We start from the raw sequence: 23,215 nt of genomic DNA, 5'->3' as shown, positions 1-23,215 counted from the left end.
CTGTGCCCACTAAGTTAATTGTTTATATTTGGTTGCCAAATGTGGCGCCTTGAAAAACAGTGCAAAGACCTTTGCATAGTCACAATCATTTATTTACAATACATATGTACAAAAACAAAAACAAAAAAACACAGAAAAAAGGCAGACACAAAAAAACATTTGTGAATGTTCGGGGGGAGGGGGGAGGGGGGGGTTGAGTTGAAAAAGAAGAAGTGAAGAAGTAGTTTAACCCCAGGCTTGAGATTTACAGTAATGCAGAACCAGTTTGCCATCGCTGCCAAAACACTGAAAAGGAAAAACAAAGAGAGAGAGATTTTAATTTACGCTTAATGTTGTTTTTAATACAGACCTGTGAGAGAAGTTCAATGATCAAATGGGAAATCTAGACTTGCATGTCATTGCTGTTATTTAGGAAGACTTTTAATCAGTGGCAGTAGCATGCAGCTTCTCGCTTATTGCACCCTCTGTTGGTCAAAGCTCCACATGATCAGTCAATTCTACGTACTGAGCAAAGTGACTTTAAAAATGATATAGAATACTTCATTAAAGGCTGACAGACTAACCTCATTAACAGAGATTAGGGAGGTGTCAAGTGCCAGGCTGGGCTGCTAACCATTTCTAACAAGCAGGTCCTGAGGAGAGCTATAGTGGTCTGCTCCAATCACCCACTTCACAGTGAGTTTGATCTTTTACCCTCAGGTCATCATTTTAGAGCTCCTGTCAGGAAAACTAAAAGACTCCAGGTCTCATTTGTCCCTGTTGTTATTAATATATTACATAGCAATTCGCCCTTAGGTTGCTCTTTTGCACTTTAACTGCACATTTGCACACCAACACTTTACTAACTTAGAAGGAATTCCCATTTTGGTATGAGCTCTTGACTTATTGTATTGCAATGTTTTATATTGTTCTATAGTATGTTGTCTGAGTTTGTTTTTTTTTACTTTGTTTTAATTGAGTTTTACTGTGATGTTGTCACACGTAAGTCACAGGGCTTTGAAAAAAGAAGGAATATGTACTTACATCAAAAAGGATCCCTACATCTTGATCTGGTGATGGGGCAAAAGACTGGTTTACATAAATAAACTGAAAAATTAACAAAAAGAGAGAAAAGCTGTTACACATCAAAATCAAAACACCACAAAATGTTGTTTTAGCCATCGACAAGACAGTGAAAAAACCTAATCCTTACCAGCTGTTCAGTGGCTTCAAGTTTGAGGAAGCGGGAGATGAACTGACCAAGGGACTGAACCGTCCTCCCCCTGTCCACTGCCCATTTCTTTGTCTTCATTATAGGAGTATCTCCCACTGCCTTCAACAACACATCAACTGAAAAAAAAGAAGAGAAACTAGAAAGTGAAAGTGTTGCTGACACCAAACTGTCAAAGACAAGTCTAAACATGAACTGGAGGATTTATGGAGAAGTGACACAATAAACTGATTCCTATTATTATTCTGACTGCTATTTCAGTGGAAAAACACAAAATACAATGACGTGCGTCTTCTAACTTGGAGTGGGTCGTGCAGTTTTATGTTGCTCTATAATGAGCTGGTGCAGCGCAGACACCAATCATTCTGAGCAACCCGTCAATTCCCTTTGTGAAATACTTCCTTACTTCATATACTGATATAATCTATTTGATGCCATGTGTAAACTTTGAGATTCAATATTGCTTAACATTTGTCTGGTTGTGAATTCACTGAAAAATATTGTATTTAAAACTCTCACAGGACCCAACACCTGTGAGACATGTCAAAGACCCAAACATTCAGAAAACATAATAAATGGATCCTCAGGCATTAACTGAATTGTTAATAATTTACAATCCTACGCTGCAATGATCTTATGATCAAGCTTTGTTATGAACTGTACACAACAAAATAGTTCCTCTACATTCTCAATGATTGCAAATACAGAGCCATTTTAATGGTTACTACGATTCTGTATGTAGCAGGAATTATTACATTTCGTAATGTATTGACTAGTATTTATTGTGTACCACAGTGTGTGATTACTTTGTTTCAAATCTTAAAACCAAGAAATAAAAATATGAGGATTAAGGGTCAGAGTTCAAAGTATGAATCGCATAGATCCAACGATTGAAACCGAATGTTGTTAATAGAAAGTAAAATGTAATAGCAAACTTCAACTCCAAAACTTTCTAAAACAAGATATAAACAAACTGAGATGACAGTCTGATAGTTATGAGCTAACCGCAGCTTATTATCTTAACCTTAATAAACAATAAATATGTACAAGATTGCTACTAGCGTTAGCCTAGTATTTAAATAAGTATGGAAAAAAGGCAGCTCCATTGAGAAAATCTGCTTTAAATAGCAGCAAAATTATATGTTGACTTTACAAAATCTAGCATTAGCTTTCGCCACTCTCCATACCAGCAGTACCTTCTCTATTTAAAAACTAAATGCTTATTGGCTAAACCGAAGAAGACTCGATTCCTATTGGCCCAAATATCTGCCAATTGTCTCTCACGTCACACACCCGGAACTACTTCTCATCAGACTAGTAACATTCCTTCTTCAATAGCTTTAAAATATTGAATAACAGAGTAAAGTTTAAGGTGTGTTTCAACGCCTTACTTTTTTTCTTCTCTTCGTTCGTCGACGAGTCGTCTGAAGGTGGCTGTGACTCCTCTTTTTGTGTTTCTGTCGGGGACTCAGCATTGTCAGACATCTTCAGCTGACCACTTCGGGTGGTTGTTGTTCCCACCCCACCTAAACAAGCCGAATGACTCGCGATAGATGGACAGTTTCTATTGGTCCAAAGAAACATCAATCTCCAACACGCAATTCTATTGGCTAAGCGCTTCTGTAGAGCCGCGTAAACAAGGAAAGGCTGCTGAACTTGTGTCTTCTTGGCTACATGCTAGGTTAGTCATAGTTTTGACAAGTCTATTGATTATTTTTTTCATAATTAACGCACATTTATGTAGTATATGCTATTTTTACATGATTTGTTATGAAATGGGTAAAGGGTTAAATGTTTGTTGGTTTACAATCACACAGGAGGCGTCACTAGTAGTTGAACTTTTTACAGCCTGGGTCAACCTGCTGTCACTTCTTCTCTCAACTGGACCATTCAGGCACAGAAAGTAAGTTAACTTTCTCCTGCTTTAGTTTGCTCTTTGCACCGTTTAGCTAAGGCAACTAGTATTTTGTCCAATCGTTATCAAAACAATACACCAGCATGGAGAAAATATTTCCTTAATTTAGCACAAATCTCAAGGTGGAAAAGTGCAATTGGTGTCACCGAGCTTTATTGTTCAGAGCGTGTGTGCAACTCCAATGTCCAGTTTCCCTCAATCTTAATACTGTACGACTTGTCTTGACTTGTCTGTTTTTCCCTGTGACCTTGCTCTTGCAGTGGCAAACCTTGGTAGGCTCTCTTCTGAAAATGCGGTTCTCTTTCTGTGTGACATGCAAGAGAAGTTTAGACCAAACATCTTCCAGTTCAATAACATTGTCAGCAATGCAGCCAGATTGCTTCAGGTATACTCACAACAACAATTATTACCTCATACAGTGTTTATAGATTTTAACGTATCTGATCAAATCTTCTTGTACACTTCTCTCTCTCTGACAGGCCAGTCGTGTCCTGGGTATCCCCCCAATTGTGACAGAACAGTACCCTAAAGGCTTGGGTCCCACAGTACCAGAGCTGGGAGCAGCAGACCTGAAAGCTCATGCGAAAACTTCTTTCACCATGATGATAGAGGATGTAAAGAAGGAGCTGGATGCCCTGGGAAACCCCAAACAGGCTATACTGTGTGGAATAGAGGCGCACGCCTGTATTGCAGTAAGACCACATAATAATTTCTGCGGTTAATGACTTAAGATCCTTTGCAAAAAAAATAATTATGATACACAGAGAACCGAAACCTCTGTCTTATGCTCTTACATGGATGGGTTTTTTATTGTATTAATGCTATATATACATGTTATTAGTGTTATAAATTACTGGAAAATTATGGTGAGGGTGTTGATATGTAAGATGATTATAGATATTGGGCTAATATGCTATTTAAGGTTATCTCATATTGTTATTACGTGTACCAGAGTTTCCAGACTCAATCATTGAAGTAGGACCTCTGGTTATTTCTTCTCCACAGTGTACAGCATTTGACCTGATTGAAAGAGGAATGGAGGTTCATATCGTAGCTGACGCAGTCTCAGCCAGAAGGTATCTCCGCGATACAGCACTGTAATGGGCTATAGATTTAAAATATTGTGTTTCTGGATCTTCATACTAATGTGTTACTACTTCTGTGTCTCCCTCCGCAGTCAGACAGACCGTCTGTTTGCACTGTCCCGACTGAAGCAGAGCGGAGCTTTCCTCACCACCACAGAGGCCGTTCTGCTGCAGCTAGTCCAAGATGCTAAACACCCAAAGTTCAAGCAGGTGCTTACTGCAGCTGCTTTCTGTTGCACTCATGTTACTCTAGTGTGTGAAGATGTGTCACAAATATGCTAAAACACAAAATGAAGGCAAGATATGATGTCTTGTCAGACTAGTAAGAGACGAGATGAAAATAGTGCTGTAAATAAATAAATAGTCGGTTCACAGATTGCAGCTTTAAGGTTGCAAAAATCCTACAATTTTGAAAGCTTGACCATCATGTTGCTAAGGTTGTGAAGGGTGGTTTTCTTCAGCCACCCATTTAGATAACTTCAATTCCCACTACACGCAACAGGTTAACTAGAAGCAGCCCTCAGCCCCATTTGTTTCCCTCCATTGGCTGCCTGTAAAATTAAAAATTAACTACAAGACCCTTTTGATTACTGATCACCTTGTTCTAAAGTCCACTTTCTACCTTTCAAATAGTCATTTTATCTATCCCCTGCTCCAAAGCAAATAGCTGTACTGTAGTTTTAAGAGTTCTGGAGGGTTGTCTTATTGTCTTTTTCAAGCAGCTTCTGAAAACCAATTTTAAAGGAAATCAAATTTATAGATCATTCTTCATATCTTGTATTTTGGTCAGTTTTGGTTTGACTGTCTCTTAAATAATATTTCAGTGTTTCAGAACATGCTAAATACATATAGCTTTACTTTTGTACGTTACAGATATTTATTATTTATTTGTTGACAGATCCAGCAGCTCATGCTCCACCCGTCCCCTGACACCGGCCTCCTCGCCTTCTTCAGCGCTATGTAGACAGATCCTCACCAGATATTCTGCTCCATAGATACTGTACAGAATATGACTGCTGGCATCATACTCATCATCATCATCTTTCTTGCCAGATTCAGGAGTCCATTATACTGTTGAAGTGCTTCAATAAAGTGATGCTGCTACTTTAAATGTGTTCTGCTGTTCTTTTGTATTTCTGTGTCTATTGAGGCCCAAGCTGCAGAAACTGATACTTCCAGTTGTGACCGGCTGAAGAGGTGGGATCAGTTCACAGAGGCGGGTGCAAAGAGTGATGTCACACAGGGGGGAGGAGTGGGTGACGTTATTCTGGTGTAGTCAGAAAGGGAGGGGAAGAAGAAGGAGAGGGAGGGAGGGAGAAAAAAAGGAAGCTCCTCGATAAGTTTTCTGTGTATATTTCTAAGAAGTTACACAAACTTTCACAAACTAAAGGTGTGACTGGAAGCCCTGTGGACATCAACATGTGGAACAGAGAGATCTGTTGACGAGGACGGACACCAGTTTGCCTAAAGCTGTGCACAGCTGATGACTACATCAAATATCAACACTTTTTAAGGCCTTGGGCCTCGAGTGACTGTACAGGTAAGCAAAAACACTGATCCTCCTCAAAATAGAAACTGTAGGTAGAATATGCAAACTAATACACTGTGATGCAGTTTCTGTGTGAATGTGAAGTTTCCAGGGTAGAACAAAGTGTCTCTGCGTGAACTTGTTGCTTGCTAACTGAGGCTTGTTTTAAGTACAGGAACACAACTGTTTGACAGTGTTACATTAGAGACCGAGGGGGGGGGGGGGGGGGGGTCCAACAATCTTATGTCTCAGTGTTTGTAATTGTTCAAAGTAAACACAAAGTGAAAGGATGTGTTGACCTGTACTTCCTCCATTGATCCCTCAGATCCTGGACAGACAATCAGGAAGACAATGTCCTCAGAGTTGGACTCCAGTCTCACCAGTATCGACTGGCTGCCTCGGCTGGGATTCAGCAGCCTGCGCTCGGGGAGGGAGAGAGGAGGAGGAGGAGGGGAGAGGGAGAAGAGGAAAGATCGAGGGAAGGAGAGAGGAGATTTTTTACCCTCTGTACCAGACCCCTCCCCTTCGAACTCGAAAGGGAAACCCCCTCACAGCTATGCTACTCTCATTGCCATGGCAATAGCAGCTGCACCTGAGAGGAAGTTGAGTTTGAATGACATCTACACCTGGATCAGTGACACTTTCCCCTACTACAGCCGAGCTGGCCGAGGATGGAAAGTAAGATAAATGTAGAACAAACATGTTAATATATCACTAGAGTTCTATAATACTTACAGCTTTATTACAGATGTAAAAGTTTGTTAGGATATTTGCATCACCAGCTGTCTCAATATGTCATCTTTTTCTGAATGTATGTGATTCACAGAACTCCATCCGGCATAATCTGTCCCTTAATAAATGCTTCAGGAAGGTTCCTCGGCCACAGAATGACCCTGGCAAGGTTAATTACATTTTATATCATGATACTGAAAAAAAAAAGCTTTTTTACAAGAATTTTCATCATGGGAAATGAATAATACTTAAATCTTGAAACTGTATTTCCAGGGCTCCTATTGGACGATGGATGGACCTGCAGAAGCCAACCAACTGAGGGCCCCTAAACGTCCTTATCCAGAGGAGGAAGAAGAGAAGCACAGTGTATGGTGTTTTAATATCACTCGTTTGTTTTTTGACCATCAACTTTAATGAATATCGACAAAATGTCTGTTAATAACCAACCATTGAAAGAAACCACCATCAAGAACAAGTTTAGGATTTTATCCTTATATTTAACTTTGAAAATAAGAATTTGAATCTAAAACAATGACTTTTTTTATAATGGGATAATCAGCCGATTTTTTCCATTGATGAATTGATTGGTTTTTAATGGATATACAAAATACTGCATAATACAGTTCTGTTTGCATATCTAGAGATTGTAAAGATGTTATTTGTTTTTGTTATTTGTCCTGAAAAGGTTTTGAAAATGTGGCCGTCATTTCAATAACTTTGAACAGCTTTCCACTGTTATAAAGTAATACTGTGCTATTACAGGTTCGTCTGATAGAGGGTACACAGGCAGAGAGAGGACATTCTCCTCACCAACAACAACCAGCCTCCATCACAGACCTCCGTCTACTCAACGCAGAGCCTTTGGGAGCCGTTCATCAACATCCACATGGTCCTGCCTCCCTCTCTCCTCCCCCATGCAAGGTAGAGTCACTCTCTCCCTCCTCCTTCAAAGCCAGGCTTACTCTCTTTGTGTCGTTTTTTTACAGCACCAAATTGAAAATCTTTGTCTTCCAGCAATCATCCCCCTACATGCCAAGTCCAGTGTCCAGTCTCCCTGTCCCTCATCCATCTGCTCCTCCTCCAGCGGAGCTCCCACCAGCCGTCCCCATCACCTCCACCAACTCTTTCCAACCTCCTCACCCACCTTGCTCCACTTTTTCCCTCCCCGCTGCCTCTGCTCCACCTCTGTCTGCTTCTCCATCTGCCTCCTCTTTCTCTGATGCCTCTCTCTCCTTTCCTGCCATGTCAGGGCCTGTTTCTGTCCCCACTTTCTCCTGCACCCAGAACTCAGCTCCTGTGTCTGTTTGCACCGTGTCTGGACCCTCTCACCCCTCTGTATGTGTTACTCCTGCATCGCTCAATGCCCCTCCGGCCTGCTCCCTGAACACCTCCACAGATCCTCTACTGCGTTTCACCTTCGATGAGCTGAATTTACCAGACTTGTATGCATCTTTCAAGTCTATTTTCAAGACCATGCGGGACAGAGGAGGCTCTCAGTGTGAGTTGGATTTACCTGTAGCTGTGATTTTGTTAAAAAAAAGTACACATTACACACATACATATGTACACCCCTTAATGAGTGATTGTTTTTGTGTTCTTTTCAGCTGATTTTATTCCCCTGACTGGCCTTACCAATGACACTACTCCTCTACACACTCCAACACTTCTACCAATGTCTCCTCACCCTGCCACTGCCCCACCCGCTCAACCTACACCCGCTGCACTGCCTCCACTGCCTCCGCAGCCTCCACAGCATCCTGAGACGGAGCGTGTCCCACAATACAGTGAGTCTTAAAGGACCTGGTCAACTACAGACATTTTTTGTAGTAAAAAATAACAGAAAAAAAAAACACAACAGAGACTAGTGCTTACTGAAGTGTCTTTCTTCTCCCCATAGCAGTGCCAGCTGATTGGTTCAGTACTCCAGATTCTTTGAAGGAGAGCTGCCGCATCGCTAGCAACATCGACTGGGCGAATATCGACCTCTCCGGTCACCCAGGTCTGCAGTCTTTTATTAATGGAAACTTTACCTATGACTAAAGGGATCTTTTTTTTTTTTTTACCTTGTAGTTGTTTGGATTTCTTGTGGAAGTTATCAGTCTCAGAGCTGTAGTTGTAGATTGACCAGAGTAACGCTCAGTATTTACAGGTCATTACTTTTTGACACTTAAGTTGATCTGATCTTTCAAGAAAGCCTTTATTTTGCAGTTGATGTAACAACTACAAAGATTTTGTCAGATAAATAAGCAATAAACACAAGAATTGCAGAGAGATTTGACAATTGATAGAAAATTCATCAATGTCTGTTTGTCTTGATAACTTCTGTTCTAAAAACCCTCTCTCTCTGTTTGCAGACCTTTTGGAGAGCATGCGGCAGGCGGAGCTCTGCGACTGGGCCCTGGACCCGGCACTCTTCACCTCTCTATGCGACTCTTTGAACCGCTTCTTCACTCAGAAAGGAATGATCACCTCTGGGAATAACTCCCCTCTCGCTGTTGGTGCTCCTCACTCCCAACAGGTCTCACCCTTCACCTCAAACCCGCCCCTTACCCTCGCCAGCCTCACTCACCCCTCACCCCTCCCCTATTGCCCCATTCTCCCCCCGGCCAGTGGAGCACAGCCGCCCCGGAGGCCTCTGCAAGGACAAGGATTGCAAAGACCGCAGTTCACACAACCTGCAAACACAACCGGTGAGACACTGACGTTCTGTTTTACATTTACAGCAACTCTTTAAGAATAGGTTCACATTTTCAAGATTTTTTTTGTAATTTAAGCCAAGAGTATTCTGTCTGCAACACAGCAATATACTGAACTTTAGTCTCCTCTCCGACAGATCAGATAGCTATTCATTAGCCCTTTACTCATTTGGATTCTGCAACAGCACTGTAACAAACTTCCACCTTCCCATGCACACACACTCAGGCATGCACACCCACGCACACAGCGCTGTTCACACATTACCACCAACCTCCTGTTATTCCTGTTACTAACTCTGATGACTGGTCACAGGCGACGTCGCCCCACCTTCCTGCATCAGTGTGTTACACATTGCAGGCATGGCGTTAACAGGTGTAAATATCCCGCCTTGAACTGGCAATAAAGCAACAGAAGATCACAATTATTGGGTGGCCAATCAGATTTCAAGTGGGCCCATGCTAACCCAGATGCCCCTGCTCACATGCCTTTATAAACACTTAAATAAATAGCCACTGGTTGCTGTAATCGTCCCTCACATCTGAAGAAGGGTGTTAATTATGTGGGACACAATTGACTTTGTGTAGAACTACATATAGAAAAATTAGCTGAAGCTGATTTTGGCCTCAGTGGTTGCAGCTGTTCCTCTGTTCCTTACTATTACTCCACCTAAATTGTATTCTAAGTTGGTGCCTTTATCCCTGTGTGTCTCAGCCGGGATGCAGCCGCAGTCTATGACCCCTCGACAGCGTCCTCCACTGAGGGGCCTGCACAGCAACAGCGAGGAGATCCAGGATGACTTTGACTGGGATTCTCTGCTCGCTTGACCTCCGCTGTCTGCGAAGAGAAACGATTAAACTGAACATTTCAAGAAAGTGACTCTTCACAGCCATCAGTACAAGACTGTGCAGGAACTGTTCGGCCTCTCGGAGAGTAAGTCTGGGATTAAGCTTGTCTTTTATAATTGAATGCTGTTCTTAAGTATTTTTCACCTTAATTCAGATTCATATGCTGTAATCATTTTCATTGTGTATCTTTAGCAAGTTACGGTTAGGGTGTTTATAATGTTTCATTGCAGAGTTATGAAGCTTGTTCACCAAAGAAAATAAAGGCCAAACATATTGTTGACATAAAGCAGTTAAAAAAAAAACCACAAATGTGGGATGAAAATGTAAAGCATTAACAACAACGCAAACATGAAACAGGCCAAACAAACCTCCTGTGTTTTTTATTTTATTTCATAAATTCCTTTTGATTTTTTTTCTCCATTTTGCTTTTCCAATGTGAATGTTCACAGTCATCACCACACAAAAAAATCAACCTGACCTGGTAAAAGGGATTTTTTTTCTTGTTGATATAAAATAACAATAAATTCATCAAACTTAATTAAAAAGAACAGCATGGAGCTTGTCGTCAAGTCCCCGTTTTCTCTTTCTTTCATTCATTCATTGAGTAATTGTCTTTTTTTTAAGAAGCATCAGTATGTCTCCCTCCCTGAAGGCCAAGAGGGACCAAACCCAGGACAGTGGTGGCTCTGGGACCTCTGTGTACCAGGGATCCCATATGAAATATTTGATCGGGCAAAATAAGAAAAAAATAAATAAACTTCTGATTCATCAAAATAAGATTGGCAGAGAAATGTGTGACCCTTATCATACCTCATTTGAAATCCCAACATTACACTGTATTAATACAAGTGACAATTTTTAAAAACAAAAATATTTGATGTCATTTCTTACTTTCTTTTTGAGAAACTGAAATAAGATCGGACACAAGAAAAAAGAAGACAGATATTAATACATTTACACGGAAACAGGCATTTTCACTAATGCATACTTACACACTCACAAATGAGCATCACATTCACGCACACATACAGCAATACATCCCATCATTTCCCCCATCGGACCACAGATGTCAAAGCTCTCTTTAGTTTTTCTACAATAATCAGAAAGAAAAAAATAAGCATTTGATTTAAATGGCATCGTCGTGTGATTCTTTTTCTTGTTTATTTGTTCCCAAAAAATGGAAAAAAATAAATTACATTTAACATTAAATTAAATTAAAAGTGAAGAAGTTGAAATAATTTTGACCACATTGTGCCTGAAATGTTAATGCGGGTGTTGCAGTCCGTATCTCAGTCTGGAGTTCATTAAAAAAACCTTCCTTCATGCACTGGTTTGATTCAGAGATTCAGTGTTTGTCTTCATTCTTGAGGGAGAAAAGAGGAAGAGGCAGGATCAACAGTTTCTCTGTTCAGTTAGTTAGTGGCTATAATCCCCTCTCCCTCCATCTGTCTCTCAGTGCAGTAATGTTAGAACAGAGTAGAATGACACTACTGAAAAAGCCCCCCGCTCTCACAGACTTACCTTCATCTCAAGACAGGACTGAAGAAACAAAACAACATGAAGAACGATACAGAACAGAAGAGAATTAAAACAAACAAAAAAAATAAATAGATCTCTATTTCCCACCCACAAACAACCCAAACTGAAATGAAAGGAACTAAATGTGGAAAATTATTCTGAAATGAAATAATGCTTTCGAAGGGAAAGATAAACATAATTTTTGATTTTTTTCTTTTTTTCTTTAAATATAGAGATGTACACATTTTTCTTTTTAGACACAAAATGTGTTGGGGAGGGGCTGGGTGGATGAAGGGGGCAGCAGGTATGACAGAGGAGGTCCAAACAAGTGAGCAAAGTAGTGGTGACACTTCCTCAAAGAAGAAAAGGGTTGGTGCTTGCTCCCGTTGTTCCTCCGCCTCCCACTGCTCCTCCTGCCCCAATCACGCCCCCTGTTCCAGCGGGCCCACCCAAAATCAGCTGCGGAGGCGCTGCACCTCCGGGCCCAAGCAGAGTCGAGCCAGGGGGGGCCATAGGTGAGAGGCTGCTATAAGGTAGGCCCATGGGACTGGCCTGCATCATGCCCATCATTCCTGGACCTCCCATCCCCACACTCATCGACCCCATGCCCAGTCCCGGTTGCACCATGCTCAGCATGGGATTGGTAGGAATAGGACTGGAGCGCAGGCCGCTCAGACCCAGTGAGGAGGGCTGAGGTGAGATGGAGGTCATGGTTGGAGCCACGCCGAAAGGGTTGGAGGAGGCAGGTACTGGAGAAACCCCCCTGCTTGAAATGGTGCTGCCTGGAGTTACTGCAATGCCAGGAGCAGGAGATGAGCCTGAGGGTTGGAAACAGACAGAGCTCACTATGATAACAGTGATCTGATATTTGTTTAAACGAGTTCAATACTCCTCTTCAAATACTTTCATCTAATCAAAACTTGAGTACGTCAGTTTTTCTGATCTGGAGACAGCATGTAACTCCACCGGTGTGCTTGTTTGGTCATTTTTTTTATTCCAACAATGCCAAACATGAATTAGCTTCAGTTAGTGAACGGTGAAGCGTTGCTCCTTTTGTGAATCTTATTCGACGATAAGCTGAATTTGTAAATTGGATAAAACAAGACATTTAAAGTTGTTGCCTTTGGCTTCACAAACATGACTGTTATTTTTCTAATGATGTTTGAAAGCGACAACAATCCATCTTTAAAATAATCTAATCACTGATTGTAATTGTGATTCAAAGCCCCAAAACAAACTGTTGCAATAATGTACTCATACTCTACTGACTAGCTTTGACAGGTTTATTGTAAAGCTTTACAACTATTACACTGGTTCACAGCAGAGTTATTTTGAATGACCTATCCTGTACTGTCTGTCATTATTGGATTTACATTGTCCCAGAAAGGCTTTAGGTTAGTGCAACTCAAGGACACAGTATGGCTCCCCTTCAGGTAGTCACAGAGCTTTAAATTGTTTTCTGTCTGCTTTCAGTCTGGGTTGTTTTGAAGAACTGACTTTGATCCAACCACTTAATAGTCGGAAATTTAGTCTGAACATATTTTTCCTAAGACATTTAATTTGATCTTTTTTATACATGTTAAATCAGGTCTGGATTGTATTGTTGAGAAAACCACTGTTAATGATGGTATCTTAAACTGTGGGATAATTTGTACCTACATGGTCCAGAGACAGGGTTAGACATTGTAATGGAGGGCAGTTACACAGTTTAAACCATACTGTATATGTGGCTCACCTGTGTTCTGTAAGAAGGGGTTGTGCGCTGAGGATGAAGAGATGGAAGGAGGCGGTGGCTGTTTGGGTTTGGGTTTAGATGACACAAGAGAATCGAGATCAACGAGTGCTGCGTTGGGGCCGAGGAACGACTCAGGAGTCTTACGAACAGGAAGTGAAGAACCAATAGATGACAGGTCAAAGGGCACCGGTGAGCCTGTACTGTCACAGCCCAGTGCTGGGGACCCTCGTCTCTCTGGGTCTCCTTCAGGAGGGAGGCGCAGAAATATGAAATCAGACACAGACTAGAAAACAATTCATTATTTAAAACAAAGACAAAATAGAAGAACACATTCCACACAAACTAGAGGAGGATGAAATGTAAGACAAGACAACTGTTGTGTGCATGAAATTGAAAATCTGTGTGTACTCTATGTACCAGGGTGCACCAGTACCTCAGTGATTATGCGTCCATGTAGCTTTAAGTGTGAGTGTACCTGTGCCATTAGTGTGTTTGGCGGTGCCACTCCAGATGTCAGAGGTGAGAGGGTCAGAGGCAGGGACAATCCCGTCCCCTGCCCATGGGTCTACTGGCCCCCCCGAAGAGGAAGTGCTGGGTGGCACCGGGGGGCCCCAGGGGTCGGCACTGGGGGGAGTCACAGCTACAGGGGAGGGGAAGGAGACGCAGGGGTGGGGAGGGTTAACACAACACCTTACAGGTACAATCCACAATAAGGAGGAAACAGGAAGCTGGGCTGGGTATCAACACTGTTGCTTCTCTCCTTGACCTCTGCACAGGTGACAGGTGAGGTCCACCTTATTACTTTTTAAATATAAAACATCTGAAGCTCAGAGGAGGTAAAGGAGAGATAAAAAGAGGCTAAAATAAAGCACAAAAGGACAAAGGAGGAGACATCTCTGGTTGAGACACAGCCACAGTCAGTCCTGAGTAGAAACAAGAGGATACAAATCCCTGATTTAGACACAGAGGGAGAATGGATTTAGCATGCTAGCTTTCTGCATTACAAACTGAAAGCATGTGAGGGAATGAGAAGACATAACAGCTTGGTGATATGATGAAAACTGAAACAAGGGTGATCTGAAAACAGGAAATGAAACAGTGGAGTGAAGAGGCTTAAAGGTTGAGAGGTCTTTACATCCTCTTTCATCCGAAGAGCGGGGCATGCTTGTCTTTTGACACTCAGCCGTGTGAACATTCTCACCCACCTGATTGGCCACAGAGTTCACATGTAGAGCCTTGAATCTGCTTACCTGAGCTTGCCCAGGGGTCCACGTTGTTAACTCTGTTGGACGTCTCCGCCCAGGGGTCTGGGGGAGGAGCTGTAGTCGGAGGTGCTCCCCCACCCCAGGGGTCAGAGCTTGTGGGAGAGGTGGGCGAAGCTACCCCCCATGGGTCTGGGGCAGCAGCGGTTCCCCAAGGACCAGAGGCCGCAGGGGGGGGAACTGTGGGTGGAGGCGAGGGGCCCGCAGAGCCCACAGTGGCGGCAGCGGCAGGGGCCCCCCAGGGGTCTACGGCACTCAGCTCCATCAGAGCGCTCTGAGCAAGAGAATATGCCATGGATTAATGTTTCCACAGCTTCACTCAGGACGAAATGTACAGTAAGTACGTATTCACCCACGTATGCAGAGGTCAGGTGCTTTGATAAGAGGAAATTCACAAAACTGAGAAGTAAAAGGACACAAAGAGTTGCAGACCAGATAAAGACATTGAATTGACAGTTTAAAATAACTGCCACACAATTTTGAGTATAAATATTGAACTTTAAAATAAACTACTTTTAATTTATCTTTGATATATTCAAATTGAAAGTTGAGCTGTGACATGCTTTCTTTTCCCAGCTTTTAATGTCACACACACTTCTTCTGTTCATCACTGCAGAATCTATCATTCAGACTCCAGATGCAGGCTGATTTATGACACCACAGTTAATACCAGCAAGACTCTGACAGCATAAAGAGATAATTACAGCTGATATAATCAAAACGTGGACACATACTGTAGATATATCGTATTTCTAATTCTGATCAACTTATCTGAAAAATTTAACAGACAAATCCATTGATCTACATTAAATGGAAATTTGATGTACTAGCCAGAAGGACAAAGTTTCACAAACAAATCCCAAGTTGAAGAGGATTTCTACAATCAGGCGTGTTTTGTAAGTGGAGGAGTAGTAATGCAGTAATCAGTGTATCTCATGAAATGTCAAAAGAAAAAAAGTCAAGAACATGTGTAATAAAAAGGAGGACACACACCTCCTCAGGTTTTGTCTTCTCTCTCCTGCTCTCCTCGAGGGCCATCTGCAGCCTCAGGTCGTCACCTCTGCGCAGTCTTTCTTCCTGCCAATCACACAAACTGTGATGTCAGCAACCTGAGACCCACAACCTCAGAAAGCACACCACAGGTAAAGATTAAGGCTCAGTTTACAAATTGAAAAGCTTAATCGGTGGGAATGGAGGTTGAAAACCTGAATAATTATAATATGATTATAGAAAACAATTAAATCTTCTTTTTTTAACATGCCTTACTCTCAACGTTTTTGGTAAGAAAAATTGGACCAAAACTTTAGTGCACTTTCAAACAGGAATAATGATCATCCAAAGAAGCAAGGGCACCAAAAAGAAAAACTGAGATCTGTTGTGGCAAGGAGGTTAAGACATGGCTAGGATGTGAATCCCACTGTAATCAAAAAGAAAATCTAAGTTTAATTGCAGTTTCCACCAAAGCAGCTCTTTAGAGGCAGAGACAGCTGCAGAAGCAGCTGTGGTTACTTTGTTTGTTGACACATGCTGTCAGTGTGATTATTTAATGGAAACTGCTGGTTGGTTTTAATCTGTAAATGCTTGCTCCTGGTAAAACACTGAAGAGGAAAGTACCCGTCCTTAGCTTAGTCTTTAACATAATAGAGTTTCTTTATCATCCAGCCTACCTCGAGCAATAAAAGTTAAGATAACAAAGAGGGTGGAAGTGGACCAGGCTTTACAAAACTACAAACCATTCCTTTAAAAATGACATGACCCATCCTGAATGAGATCTTGCAGTTTGCCCTGGTATAGTCTATCTAATTTTTTCCCAATATTCCCACCCTTTATAAGGACAACGGGCTGTGAGGCAATGAGGAAACAGGCTTTCTCTGCTATGATACAGAGCAAGGTCTGTGCTCTAAGATAAAGTCAATAAGCCACTGTCTTTGCTAGTCATGAGTCTACAGACTAAACTAATCTTTTTAGACAGAACATGCAGAAATCAAACGTTTTGTTTACAACAAGCAAAAACTCAATGAAGAAAAAGACAAACCAGCAGGTAAAGAAAAGTGAACACATCAAGTGAGAATATAATTGAGTGCATGCCGACAGAGACAGGAAGTGAGAGGAAAAAATAATCAATGTTTTTAAAAAAAACAACTAAGTGTTCAATTTAGTAAATGATAATACATATTTTGCCAATGCCATGCAAATTCACCAATTGAATAAGAGTTTGTAATTTCTGTTTGTCATTTCTGTGTGCCAACTTTTATGCAGTTTTACACATCTTGACAAGGATTTGAAAAGCACCCGGCACTCTTCAGGTTGTAATCACTTTGAAAGAGTGCCACACAGTACAGCAAACTGAATTATGTCGAGAGTATTACAACGACCTGATGCAAATTTGTTTCATGAAGAAGATTTCTTGAGGAAAATCACAAATGAAATATAAGGTGATGTCAATTATCTTGATTGATTGATGTGTGTTTGAGGAATTCCAATTGAAAGAAAGACAGATGACTGGTTGGCCAGTCAGCCGGTCACACTCTCTGCCCCTGACCTTTTGTAGCATCTCTTTGCTCAGTGTGAGAGCATAGCGGAGCTCTGCGTCCTCCAGAGGGTCTTCACTAGTCTGGGGGAGGTCAGGTGTCAAATGGTGAGAGCAAGGCTAGGTGTATGTAGTGAACAATACCTGTAATATACCTTTATGTACATACACAGATGACTTGACTACAAACTTAGCTACAGTTAGTTATAGTTGTGCTTTAATCCTTAGCGTACAGAGTTTTAATATGGCTGTTTTTGTCTTGAATAGGCTGCTTTGTGTTACCTGCTCAGCCTCTTCTTTACTCATGGCCAAAGCAAGCTGGAGCTGCAGATCTTCCTCTCCGGAGCTCTGCGGCCAGGCTTGCTCAGGGTCTGCCCCTCCAGAGTGGGAGCCCACTGACAGGCTGCCCCCCAGGCTGGGTGCTGATGGAGCTGATGAGGCTGGAGGAGGAACATATCAGCATGTGTGGTGTTAAAGCGAAATCGACTATCAATCCCTAAAATAAGAGTGATGAGACCCATCCCTTGTTTAAAGTAGTGTAGCTTTAACTTTGTGTAGACCCTGTTACGTTAGCCATCTCACCACTGGAGGTCTGTGCCATCTTCTCTTTGGTTTTGAGGGCGTGGATTCTCTCCTCTCGTAGTCTCTCCTCATCTTTCAGCAGTGTCACCAGCTGTTTGGCTTTCTCTCGCACATTCACCCCCTGGAAAATACAAATATAAAAACACTTAAATGTGCTGAAAATGAAAGCACCATTAAAATACTAAACATTAACTGAAAACATGTTATCACTTAAGAAGTTGAGTTATCAACAAACCATAAAAACTTTACGGCTGGCTTGGAGGTTTGCACAAGAGGTCATTAAAAGTTTATTAATGGTTCCTGAATAAATTGCTCATAGCATGTTTGACAATGGGCCCTTGCATTCCTCAAAAGTGGACCTTACTCATAAATCACTTTAACTTTCTACAAAGCTTTGTGGACATGGGCGTGTTTGTGTACCTGGTCTTTGCCATCTCTGTCTATATACTGGAAATCCTTGAGGGTCTGGACCGCGTAGATATTCTCTCGGCACTGTTGGGCAACACGTTCTGAACCCGTCTTGATCAGGTACTCCATAAGAGTCATAGCCTGGTAAACATAAATGACACGACCAATGACCAAAAGTATACTCAGTTTTGTCACATTAATAATATGGATCTGATTTTGGTTACATCCTGTTGAGAGAGTATCATTACATAACTCTGCATACTGTAATATTTGTTCAACAATTATTCACATCACAGACACACACACACAAACCTTGTACACATGTCTCCAGTTCTTGCCGTGATCATTGAGGCGTTTCCACACCATGCTCATGATTTCCGAGAAGGCCACTACATTGTAGGTCAGATCAGCGATCTCTGACATAAGAGAGCTGCTGGGGCCCCACGGGTCATTGGATGTCGCCTCTCTTACCTGGAAAACAACACAGCAAGAGACCAACTTGAATTATCCTCCATCAATACTGTCACTGATAAGAATAATTCAAGTGTGACAAATTAACGATCCACATTGTTCTAAGTTGCAATGCAAACTCAATCATGATAAAAAGCCGGAGAGAGGTAAAATAATGAATGGATAATTTGATTAAGCCATTATGTGTAATGAGGGGAAAGAGTGAAGAGGTGTGTCACAGTAATATTAGATTATTAGCATGTATACTAACTCATTATGTCCTCTGCCCTGCAGAGATACATGAGCTAAACTGAAGCTGTGGACATATGGAGGGTGTGGGTGTAGAGAGGGAGAAAAGCTGAATAAGCAGAGGGACACACAACCTTGATTTCAGCCTCTGAATAGTTGTGGACGATGTTCTTTACTTGTCGCCGTAGCGATGAGGTCGACATGGCAACGGTCTGGCCGTCGAGTTCTGTTGCAATCTGAACAGCAGGTGGAGAAGACGTGTTGTAAATTATAGTTAGTACAAACAGCAGCAGGGGAAAGCACATTGTTATTTCAAACAAAGACAAGTGACAATAACACTATTAAAAAACTGCAAGATGATTAAGAGTTAAAAAGACTGGATGTGATGAATAGGAGAATGAATGAAAGAGGAGACCTTGAGAAGAACAATCAGAGTGTAAAAGGTGGTGTCTGCACCAGAAGTAAGTCTTAAATCATGTGACTGCTCATGCACACCTGTTACACGAGAATGGTGCAGAATAAGGGTCTCTCCTTTTGGTGTGTCTTTGTTTCTTTCTGGCTTGTGAGCCACTCATTCACGGAGTGCTGTGTCTCAGTTTGTGTGTTTCTTCCCGTGGCAACATCGGGTCTGAAACCAACGGCGTAGGGAGACTGAAACTGTGGAGCAAGATTGAGATTAACATTGAGAAAAAAAGAAGCCATACTAATGAAAGAGACTAAATGTAAATCACAACAGACAAAAAAAAAAGGTTAAACTTAACGTGAGTGCTATTTCTAAGGAAGTCATTATTAAATGAGGACAAAGGAGATATTCAGCAACAGAAATCACATGATTTGTTGCTGATCCACACACGGCTCAATTTACAATTTATATACTTAATCTTTCTTATCAAATTCAAGGCTCTTTGACTTTAATTCCAGATGAACAGAAAATTATGTTTTTATTGTCCTTGGAATGAGCAGGTAGTGTTAACAGACTTATCCTGCAACGATTAAAGCAAGAAGGATGAAAAACAGTGTGGTTGTTTAAAATATATGTAAAAAACATCCTTGTGCGACTCTCTTCATTCGATACAGAGGGTTACAAAGATTTAGACGAGTCTCAAGTAGCCAAACATTTTAGGATTAAGGCACACAGAAGAACACGTTAAATGAGTGACTCATTGAAGAGAAAGACATTAATACCTTTGCATTTGAGAAAATGTGAATATCAAGCACAATGGTCAAATCAAGTTATTTGACAGCGTCATGGAAGGAATAACTGATCTCTTTCTGAAAATGTATAGAGCAAAAAGCTAATTAATCTAATCCACAAATAAATCCACATTAAAAAATGGCCCTATAACTGCCATCTATGTTACATCCAGTAGGTTGAGAATTAAACAACAACTGATTACTAAAAAATACTTTAAGGGGTCAAAGCTGGTCATGCTTTGAACCCAGTAACACTGGGTAAAGGTCAACATTACCGGGTAACTGTGTAAGTTTGATGTTTGTCAGCTATCATCAAGAGGTCAAGCGTACAGTGAGCAAGCTACTAACAAACCCTGAACAATTGACAAGAAAATAAAACCTTTGTTTGGTGCAACAAATGAATCCTAACTGGTAGCTGAATTTGACATAAACATCATGAACTGATGCTAGCTGCTGCTGCTGGTGTTCTGGCATGCAGAGAATGATTTTGTGGCACAATATTGGATCCCTCGGTACCTACTAAGCATTGTTTGTATATGATTGCTTGCACAGCAGGCTGAAATGTTGCTGACTAGATGCATCCTTTCAATGCCACAATCTGCAATTTCTCACCAAATAGATCCACGCTCTCTCTCTCTCTAAGGCCATTTCACCGAGCAACAATGGGAAGAAAAAGTAGAAACTCCTCATTTCATGTGCGCACTTAAGTTTGCTGTCCACACCTACTTTAAGAGAATTCTGTTAAAAAACACAAATATCCAATTCCAGATTCATCTGTTCTTTAATAACACTAAATTGAGATCATTGCTCAAGTGGTACATGTTCCTCTCTCTGGATACACAAACTTAGAGGAGATATTCAAGAAGTCAGAAGCATCGCCTTAAGAAGAATTCTGGGACGAACCAGAGCAGGAAGGTGCAATCTCTTTACGAAGAAAGATGATAATTCAATCTGATCCCTTCATGAACTTTCCTCAAAGTAGGTAAAACAGGCACTTATAGGCCTAAGTAGGCTGCTACATTCTTTCCCATGGCTCCTGCAGTCCTGTCTGACTCTACACCATCCACTCTGATATGCAGGACAATCTAAGAATTAGGGCTGTTTGATTATGGTAAAAAGCGTAATCACAGATATTTTGATGGATATTGACATCACGATGATTATGATAACGCGTTGATTTTACAACACAGACATCACGTTCAAAAATACAATAGTTATTATATATGAATAAACACACGTGTTATTACTTGTCAACAGTTATTTTACATTTTATCTATTAATTTGGTCACGTTCTCTTCATGTCAGGTTTAAAATAATCTTTGGCAAACTTAAAATCAAATCAATGCTTTATGCTGAAGACACAAAATAAAAACATGTCGCATGGCATACTTTTCTAAATTAGTAGGTCATACAAATATGAGACCATGTTGCATAACGTAACATTAGGCAACCATTACAAAAGTCAGTACAGACACTCCTGAATCTGTACCAAAGTACAGACAACTAATCACAAACTCGTCTCTGATAAGGGACCTCACATGCCTTTTCGTGCATCAGGCTTTCTTTTGGGTCAAATGTAATCACAACCTCTGAAACACAAGTTTTATATGAACCACATTTCTGTTCTGTTTGACTGGAAACTACACAACCCCTTCATCGTGTACTCTGACAGCCTTACAAAGACACAGTTAACTAGTTCAAGCCAATAAGGACTGATTGTGAATGATCTGTTTTAATGAGATATTTAGTCAAGATAACTTGTTCCTGAAGAAGTGAACCCACACCCTGTTATCCTAAACAGAGATACTACAGAGATACTACTCTCTCTGTCACACCTACCTAAGTTAAAGAGAGCACTAAATACTGCCAACCAAACATCCATCTGAAGCTCACCAACAACTCTTTGACACACTGAAGATTCAGGAGACTGGACACGAAGTTAATGTGCAGCCTGACATTATACAACACAAGTAAGGTCGGAGCACACTTCAGTCAAAAAGTCTGCAAAAGAGAAGTTTAGAAGAAGAAGAAATAACTAGCATGTGCATCTGTCAGCTTACTTTTGTCACTTAATAAGTAAAGTCTGCCACTTCCAGGACGGATAATGTAAACTGTAGTTGAGCACTTTGACAGCAGGGTTAAGTCTAACACAGGTTACAGGAGGTTGTTACTAGCTACCAAGTGGCTGTCAAACTTACTAAACGTCAACCAAAAGGTGATGTTCTCGTCACAACATTGAACCACGGCAGACTGCAGTCGTCATTTAAAGTTAACAGATTAAATAAATCACTTGCTGCTGCTGCTGCTGCTGCTGCTAGAAAAAGATTAGCCAGCTAGCTAGCAAGGCAGCTGTTAGCCTGCTAGCTCCTTCCAGTTAGTTCGCATCTGGCAACATGACTGTACAACCTTTAGTGAGGACACATCCTGCAGCGGGACAACTGTGAACGTACACGCTTGTTTTAAGAGCCAACATGTCAAAAAAACACAGGCAGCGAACAACAATATATATATACAAATGAAGTGTGTACTGACCCTGTTGTAGCCTGAATGTACGAGGAGATGGCCGAGTTTCCGCTTCCGTTCTCGACTACAGGAAAGACCGCACCCCCCTGTAGCTTTGTTTTCCTAGGGTGGTAGTAGCAGGCTCATGAATAATGGGATTGATTATTTAAAAAAAAAATCTAAAGTCCTAAGTGATAGATATATAAAAGAACATTTTCAATCCGGAAGAGAGATAATTAAGTGAGTCACCTCCCACTGTCTCTGTAAGGGGAAGAAATCACATCCTCTTGTTTGTTTGTTTGTTTGTTTGTTTGTTTTATTTGGATCCCCTAAGCTACTTCCTGGGGTCTTATAGTTTATATTGTGACAATACATTTTACAAATTCATATCAGGCCTATATATTATTCTTTTCACACTGCACAAACATCCCACAACATTTCTTCAATAACTAAAAATAATAGACAATTGACATAAATGAACAAAAAAACCCAAAAGAAACAGACAAACACAAAAGGCTCCGTCTGATTTACAGCATCTAAGACAGGGGTGGGGCAACTGGCGGCCCCCATCAACCCTCAACGTGGCCCTCAGGTCAATTTTTACACATCAATTAATCTGGAACATGAAGAAAACATGACTAAATCTGCCATGAAATCATGAAAACCAGAAGTATGTCCATAATAATATTTGATCACTGGTATATGTTGAGTTAAATTTGAGACAAAATTGACTGTAATCGTTTTTGTATACTACAATTTGCCCCTCTGGCAGT

General features: G+C 41.2%; 4 protein-coding genes across 7 annotated transcripts; 2 read left to right on the top strand and 2 right to left on the bottom strand.

Moving 5' to 3' along the window:
• Positions 1-70: 70 nt before the first annotated feature.
• On the bottom strand, positions 71-2,794 carry atg12 (ATG12 autophagy related 12 homolog (S. cerevisiae)). The gene is made up of 4 exons (XM_061050320.1): positions 2,602-2,794; positions 1,193-1,329; positions 1,024-1,086; positions 71-285 (listed from the first exon to the last, which is right to left on the bottom strand). Exons 1-4 carry the CDS (start codon positions 2,792-2,794, stop codon positions 226-228), a joined length of 453 nt encoding a protein of 150 aa, XP_060906303.1. The 3' UTR covers positions 71-225.
• Positions 2,768-5,264, top strand: isoc2 (isochorismatase domain containing 2). Its single transcript, XM_061050317.1, has 7 exons — positions 2,768-2,891; positions 3,028-3,113; positions 3,386-3,510; positions 3,605-3,817; positions 4,131-4,201; positions 4,303-4,420; positions 5,109-5,264. Coding segments are annotated over exons 2-7 (594 nt in total). The 5' UTR covers positions 2,768-2,891; positions 3,028-3,112; the 3' UTR covers positions 5,175-5,264.
• Positions 5,265-5,490: 226 nt separating this feature from the next.
• Positions 5,491-10,569, top strand: foxj2 (forkhead box J2). 2 transcript variants are annotated; one of them, XM_061050314.1, is made up of 10 exons: positions 5,491-5,750; positions 6,064-6,416; positions 6,565-6,639; positions 6,744-6,836; positions 7,233-7,391; positions 7,485-7,968; positions 8,075-8,254; positions 8,371-8,469; positions 8,825-9,160; positions 9,879-10,569. In XM_061050314.1, exons 2-10 carry the CDS (start codon positions 6,090-6,092, stop codon positions 9,989-9,991), a joined length of 1,866 nt encoding a protein of 621 aa, XP_060906297.1. In that variant the 5' UTR covers positions 5,491-5,750; positions 6,064-6,089; the 3' UTR covers positions 9,992-10,569. The 2 variants fall into 2 exon arrangements, with proteins under 2 accessions (XP_060906297.1, XP_060906296.1); XM_061050313.1 differs by having other exon boundaries at positions 5,492-5,750; positions 8,368-8,469.
• epn1a (epsin 1a) lies at positions 10,382-22,608 on the bottom strand. Of its 3 annotated transcripts, XM_061050310.1 has the most exons (13): positions 22,473-22,608; positions 19,242-19,403; positions 18,881-18,982; positions 18,360-18,518; positions 18,060-18,188; positions 17,640-17,760; positions 17,340-17,497; positions 17,070-17,141; positions 15,521-15,604; positions 14,516-14,801; positions 13,741-13,905; positions 13,266-13,508; positions 10,382-12,348 (listed from the first exon to the last, which is right to left on the bottom strand). In XM_061050310.1, the coding sequence occupies exons 3-13, from the start codon at positions 18,947-18,949 to the stop codon at positions 11,885-11,887; spliced, it is 1,950 nt and encodes a 649-aa protein (XP_060906293.1). In that variant the 5' UTR covers positions 18,950-18,982; positions 19,242-19,403; positions 22,473-22,608; the 3' UTR covers positions 10,382-11,884. The 3 variants fall into 3 exon arrangements, with proteins under 3 accessions (XP_060906293.1, XP_060906295.1, XP_060906294.1); XM_061050312.1 differs by lacking the exon at positions 13,741-13,905; XM_061050311.1 differs by lacking the exon at positions 17,070-17,141.
• Between the last annotated feature and the right edge of the window lie 607 nt (positions 22,609-23,215).

Source organism: Labrus mixtus, chromosome 11, assembly GCF_963584025.1.
Source record: "Labrus mixtus chromosome 11, fLabMix1.1, whole genome shotgun sequence".
Taxonomy (NCBI): domain Eukaryota; kingdom Metazoa; phylum Chordata; class Actinopteri; order Labriformes; family Labridae; genus Labrus; species Labrus mixtus.
Note: the sequence above shows the minus strand (reverse complement) of the source record. Positions and strands in the feature narration are given on the sequence as shown.